The sequence below is a fragment of the Sinocyclocheilus grahami genome, unplaced genomic scaffold (genome assembly GCF_001515645.1).
Source record: "Sinocyclocheilus grahami isolate Dianchi unplaced genomic scaffold, SAMN03320097.WGS_v1.1 scaffold55.1, whole genome shotgun sequence".
NCBI classification, from domain to species: domain Eukaryota; kingdom Metazoa; phylum Chordata; class Actinopteri; order Cypriniformes; family Cyprinidae; genus Sinocyclocheilus; species Sinocyclocheilus grahami.
The window spans coordinates 595,691-602,379 of record NW_015505234.1 but is presented as its reverse complement, the minus strand read 5'-3'; the positions used below and the strand labels follow the sequence as shown (position 1 = coordinate 602,379).

Below are 6,689 nucleotides of genomic sequence, written 5' to 3'. Positions count from 1 at the left end.
CACACACACACACACACACACACACACACACACACACACACACACACACACACACACACACACACACACACACACACACACACAGAAGGTGCACAGTGGTGCACAGTGTCATTCACACAAACACTAAACACCATAATGGTAACACACATGATACTGAAATAATGCAATAAACATTCATTTAACAACATTAGATGCAAGATAAAACCCTAATGTACACAACTGATAAGAAAAAACTAAGAAACAGTTATTTCAATGAAAAAACATAAAATAGGAAGTGTCATGCACGGAATTCTGGGAGTCGATTTATGTTTTTTCAATGTAAATTATACAATGACTTTCTTTTTCACTTCCAAAAACCGTAATTTTAACAGTATTTTACTGTAAAATTACATTAAATGTAATTACAGTTATTCACCGTATATAGTATGGAAAGTTAGATAACCAATTAACAGGTTTTTACTGTAGCATTTTTACAGTCTTTTACTGTTAAAATCACAAGCATTTTTTTTACAGTGTGGTGTTTTTCTTTTTTTGCAGGGGGAACTGAGGAAAAGTACAAATTATGGGTTCAGAATCTCTATGGACATAAATACTGTTTAGGATCTATTGTATATTTATTGTGTATGTTTATTCAAGTCAACTCTATTGAGATTTGTGCCTTATTATTACACCTACATTTGCATGAATTCATTTAGCAGATTAAAGCCTAATGCAGCATGTGGATGAACTAAAAATGTTTGTGGGGGAAAGACAATTGATTAGAGGGATTTGACCGTGTCAGTATTTTATAAATGCATTTGAATATAAAAAAATAGTTATCCTGCATATACTGAAAGTAGTACATGTATATAGGAAAAAAATAAGAGAATTCATGCACAAAGGTGGCTTGATGAGGGCGTGAATGGTCCATCACATGCAGCAGGTCTTTAGTCTGGATGATCCTGCACCTTCAGATTTTCTCTTGACCCTTTCTTGAAGGTGGGCTGCTTACATGGACATGGACCTCTGGCCCTTCTGTGAAAACATGGCATTATTTGTGCTGGTGTTTATAGATAATTATGATAAGAACATAGCTTGCCATCTTCTTAAAGTCATAATTAAGCATTAAAGCATGAAGACCAGAATCCTGTTTAAGCTCTTTTAACGTGGAGAGTTTGTCACATCAAGTTCCTCTTCATAAAGCTCACTGTCGACCACCACAGACATCTCTAGATGTAGGTCATTTAAAAAAGAAAGAAAAAAAGACTTGGCCTCAAATATTACAAAAACGTGGCCTTACGGATGTAACTGAACTGAATGTAAAACAGCATTTATGCTTTCACACCTGATAGGATCGGCTACCGGGATCATCAATAACTGCCAGTCTTTCCAAAAATTCCGCCGTTGAGCGTTTGGCTTGATTTGAGAGGACTTTCTTGGTCTGTTTCTGTGCCTACTCATTATGCTGTATCAATTTGCAAATGAGCGGTTATGTACATTTTGCAGGTGAGAATCGTGAGAGCCGTTTGGTAACTATAGAAACAGATTTGAATCGTCAATACCAGCATTAGACAGCAGAGAGCGCCAATTCCCTCTATATCTCACACCTCAACCGACGACCGGATGCCATAATACATGTGTCTTAAAATATGCAAGTATTATTTCAATTACTTCGAATTGAGCAACAAGTTTTAAGTGGTGTCAGATGAAATGTCAGCAATATCCAGTTGTGCATGTGGAGTCCTTCTGCAGAATCACAAAAACAGCTTTGTATGCTTTTTTTTCTCTCTTTCCTTTAAAAAGGAGCAAATTTAACATTTTGAATCTTGCAATTAATTATGATTATTTTAATGTGCTAACAGTCCTAGTTTCTGGTTGAGAACCACTGCTGTAGTCAGGGCGATTACATCACATCGATTTCCTGCAATCTGAGATAAGGTATGGCAAATCTAATGTCCTTTATATGTAATGCAATCATGCTCAATTTCTTTGTACAGTGGGTGAAGTGCATCCAGCTTTTACATCTTGTTAAAATGGAAATAACCAGGTTTTTCCATATTGTCTCTGAAATTATAAAGGAACATAAAGCACAGGTCCCAAAATTCAATTCTATGCATCATTTGGTTAAATATATGAACTACAAAAATTCAAAATACATGAATACTAAAAGTACTATAGCGACAAAATATAGATCGATTTGAACATTATATAAATTGTACTAATCGTGGCAAAATTTCATTAAATATAAGTAAAAATGTAAATAATTTAAACAAGAAAACAACCTAAATAACTGTTAAATACTTTTATTATCTTGATAGAACATTTTATAATCTGCTCATAACATTCACAGTATTGTACACCTTGACCCATCTAATTATAATAAAAACACAAGCGTCTAAAGATTTTAGTTTTGTTTGTGATACTCAAAAGAAATAGAAACCTCCTCTCCAGAATTCTAATATACATACAAAAGTACAAGAATAAGAAAAATACTTTCCATATTTTACACGTATATATAAAATGCTCATTTTTATAAAAAGGGCTCTTAGTGTACAAAAGTGTCTGTCATTTCATATTTCTATTTATACATATACATTGACATACACACCAAAAAAAATAATGCTCATGTGGTATTATTGGTGCTCCAGTTGTGTGCTGTTCTATGTAGTTTACGTGCCATCACTTTCTCCTTAAAATCCAGCGTTTACTCTCTCCATCTAGAGTATGCCAATAAAACCTATTAATTAAATATAGACAACAAAAAGTGACAGTTCACGCTTCTCCAGATGTCTCTTGCTATACGTTTCAAATCACCCTCCGGTTTCAGTTGTCCTCGCTGTCTGCTTGTAACAATGTTGCTGTGAAAACCCGAGGCAACGAGTCACTGAGTGTCAGCTGTGCAGATGTTACGTCTAGACCCGTTCAAATAAACTACATTCTCTTTCAGACTCAAGGCTACCTTGATAGAGGTCAGTTTTGTGAAGTAACACCTCATTTGTTTCAATGATCGAGTTAAACCAGATAATGCTGAGCAGATGAGGATACACCTTCATCATTCACGCCCATCAGTTACGACGTGGAAAGACTGGCTTCCTGATTATTTTTACTGGCACCTGCTTCTAACTGAAAATGTTAAAATTGAGATGTCCTTCGAAACATTCGGAATGATTAAAAAATATATTTATATATTAGTAACATCATTTATCCCCAAATGTAATCATGATAAAGGATAATTAGCTCGTCAGTACAGCTGGAAAAAGCACTGGGATGTTTTATGCATTTCACTGCCTTTTGTCCATCATGGGCACTTGGGTTTGATAGACAGCCTTTGAAGCACTGGACGTCCCGAGGCCGGTATCTCCACAGTCTAAACAACTGTTCACCTGGGAACCCGTTGCCTGAAAACAGCAATCGGGTCTGTTGGACATTAGAGAAACCAATATTTGGCCCGAGACTGACAGTGTCCACCTCAGTACCGTTTCTGTAAGATTATACTTTAAAAATAAGAACGAACACACACATGCACACACTCACAATGGCTAAGAAAGCCTCACAGCTTTGGCCATCAGGAGTGGAGTGTGTGAAAAAGGTCCCAATGTGCAGAATTCTGGCCTTTCCAAACATGAAAGGAATTTCCTTTTTTTTTCTCTTTACAGAAAAACTGAGCACACAGGAGCATGGACAGACTGAGTCAATGAGCGGTTAAGTCTTTCTGAAGTTACGCCGCACTGGTGCCAGATAAGTTATATAGATTCCTATTTTTCTAGAGGGGGAGAAAAACTATAAACAAAGAGGGAAAAATCCTTCAAGAAAGAACCTGTGCCAGAATGCTTTTTTAAACAATAAAATGCTAAATTCATTTTTATAAATCTTAAAAGGATAGTTAACCCAAAAATGAAAATTTCATTACTCCCCTCATGTTGTTCCAAACCTGTTAAACTTTCTTTCCTCTGTAGAACATACAAGATGACATTTTGAGAAAAGTCTCTGTGTTTTTAGTAAGTCAATGTTAACCAAACTATTGTTGTTACTAAACATCTTCCACAGAAGACAAAGTCAAACCGGTTTGGAATAACGTGAGGGTGAGTAAATTTACAAGAATTGACATTTTTGGGTGAAGTATACTTTTAATGCAACATTAGACAGAAGAGGAACCCAAAAAGAGGTTTCCATTTCCTTGGAAGTTGGAACTTAGCTTTTTTTTGATAATGAATGTGAATATTAAGCCAACTTGGGTGTTAAAATGACTTTTGAGCAAACAGAGTGACAGAATACGCTTTAAAGTAAAATCATCTTTAAATGTTGTCATATTGGGAATGATCTTAACACTACACTTCCCGTCTCATACTGCACATATTTGAGACATTAAAAATGTGATTAATAAACACTTTGAATTGATGACTTGATTGCAAATAACAACACTTTAAAATCATCATGTAGAGCACATTTTGGTAGACATCTTCAGTATCAGAAACTACGATCAGCGTCAGAATGAGATGAGATGAGCATACAAGCATAATCAACTCTGATCAGACCCGGTTTAACACTTTTATATTTTCCTCCTCCTCCTCATCTTCCATCATCATTACCATCATCATCAATGCAAGAGGCATCACAAAAAGTGAGATGAATCCAAAATAAGACACGTATTATTTCCACAGAGGCGAGGTGCAAGTGATAACGTCAGGCACCCCAGTAGTAGCTAGCACACTTCTGATTGACTGTCCTCGGAGTCAATACAAATGAATATGGTCGATTTGTCCCAAAAGGAGAAAAAATAACTAAGGCGAGAGGAGTGGAGAGCCATAAGGCACTTCCATACAGTGACAGCCACATGCCCTCACACACAGGCTAGATTGTGCAACCCGTGTGATCTGGGCCGAAGGTCCTCATTCATGGGAAAGATTGTGAATAGGTTTGTGAATAGGTTGAAAAATAATAGCTGATAATATAATAGTTCCTTCATTTTCTTATAAATGTGCATAAAGGCTTCTACTGTGGTGTGAAACCTACTGTAGCTCACAACGTAATGAAGTTGCCGTCCTCTCTCATGCTTTCTTGGCTACTGCTCGTCTTGGTGGGGCTGCTGTTGTGTGTAGGTGTAGTCAGGGAGCTTAAAGAGCTGCTACTGGGCAAGGAAACACTTTGTGGGAGGGGACTGTGTGCAAATGCACCCGACGATAGGGCGCTAGCATGGGTGCCATTGCCATTAGTCATACGGTGTGGCGTGTACGTCGACAGGTTGTCATTCTCGATGATGAGGTCAGTATCATCGTCACTGTCGCCCTCAGCCACACTGTTGCTGTTGCTGTATTGGCTGGCATTCTGTGAGGCGGGACTGGGGGCAGAGTCATGTGAGAGGGCGGAGCCTCCCGAGCCAGCGGAACTGTTGCCAGCAGATGTTTTACTCGCACGGTGCATCGTGTTGTGCACCCGCTGATTTGCAGGTTTCACTGTCACGATGAGGTTGTGGCTGTTAGCCACCATCATGTCGGTGACCTGGTCCAGTGATTTACCTGCCACATCGATACCGTTCACCTCAAGAATCTCGTCGTTGACTCCCAGCAATCCTGTGCTCTCTGCTAAGCCACCTTTCACGAGGCGAGAGATGAAGATGCCGGGAACTTTCTCCACCCCTTGGGGAGTGACACGGACGCTGACGCCGTCTCGGATGTAAAAGCCGAGGGGTTTGTTGGTGCCATGCTTGTGCAGACGGACACGGAGGTGCGTATCGGGTAAGATGTCCACATCAATGATAGAAGAGATCTGCCGGAAATCCTGCGGAAGGCCGATGAGCAGCGATGGTTTGGACCTCTGCTTTGGTTGATGCAGACCAGCTAGGCCCTTTTTTCTTCTCTGAAGAGATCCTGTTGGGAAGGGCACGGGGTCATTTACATCTGAAGAGAGAGAGACAGAGAGAGAAACTAGTTATTTATATACTGAGAGAGAGAGACAGAAAAAACCTGTTATTTGTGTGTTGAATAATTACATTGAAACTAGTCATATAAATGAATATGTGCTAAGAAAAGTCTACAAAAAGATTAAACTATTGATATTACAAATATATGCACACTAGCAATTAGGGATGTCAATGATTAATCGATGATTGATTAATTGTCGATAAGAGATGCAATCGATTAAAGCTATCGATGGTCGATTAAGTCGTTTAATTTTGAGCTTCGTGCAGCTCATGAGCAAAACATGTGCAAACACAAAGTTCTTCATAAATATTATTGAATTTGTGGAAATTCGTGACCAAGAACAAAGCCGTATAAATGTAGGCTATATGGGTTCAAATGGCATCCAAAAGCATGGCCGCGATGTAAGATTTTCCAGCTAACCAACTAGTCCTCTAATAAACAAAGCTTTTATACCACAGCTTGTCATAATCAGAGCTTATAATTTGTAAATAAATAATTGCTGGATGCGCTGTGACTGACACTGGCAATACGTTTTCCCGGAGCATTCAATGATGTCATAAAACGGTGATGCCACAACTAAGAGCATCGTTCACGAGTTTCTGCAGGACCTAAAATTAAACGGTGATGCCACAACTAAGAGCATCGTTCACGAGTTTCTGCATGGACCTAACTAGCCTAGGGCACAGGTTTTCAAGCCCTGGAACAAAATGGGATGCTTTAAGGAAAATGTATAGCCTATGTAAGCAATAGGCCTAAAATAAAAATAACAATTTGTTTTCATTAAAAAAA

General features: G+C 38.5%; 1 protein-coding gene and 1 long non-coding RNA gene across 2 annotated transcripts in view; both read right to left on the bottom strand.

The window, feature by feature from the left end:
- Positions 1 to 1,410, bottom strand: part of LOC107583905 (uncharacterized) — a 1,976-nt gene extending 566 nt beyond the window's left edge. Inside the window, exons 1-2 of the long non-coding RNA XR_001609077.1 lie at positions 1,325 to 1,410; positions 948 to 1,014 (exon numbers count right to left, since the gene is read on the bottom strand). This is a non-coding gene — a long non-coding RNA (uncharacterized lncRNA). The remainder of the gene's footprint in view (positions 1 to 947; positions 1,015 to 1,324) is intronic.
- A 940-nt stretch (positions 1,411 to 2,350) lies between these two features.
- LOC107583728 (partitioning defective 6 homolog alpha-like) overlaps positions 2,351 to 6,689 on the bottom strand; it is a 33,700-nt gene continuing 29,361 nt past the window's right edge. The window contains exon 3 of the mRNA XM_016270022.1: positions 2,351 to 5,876. Coding sequence (XP_016125508.1) covers positions 4,999 to 5,876 — 878 coding nt within the window. The 3' untranslated portion in view covers positions 2,351 to 4,998. The remainder of the gene's footprint in view (positions 5,877 to 6,689) is intronic.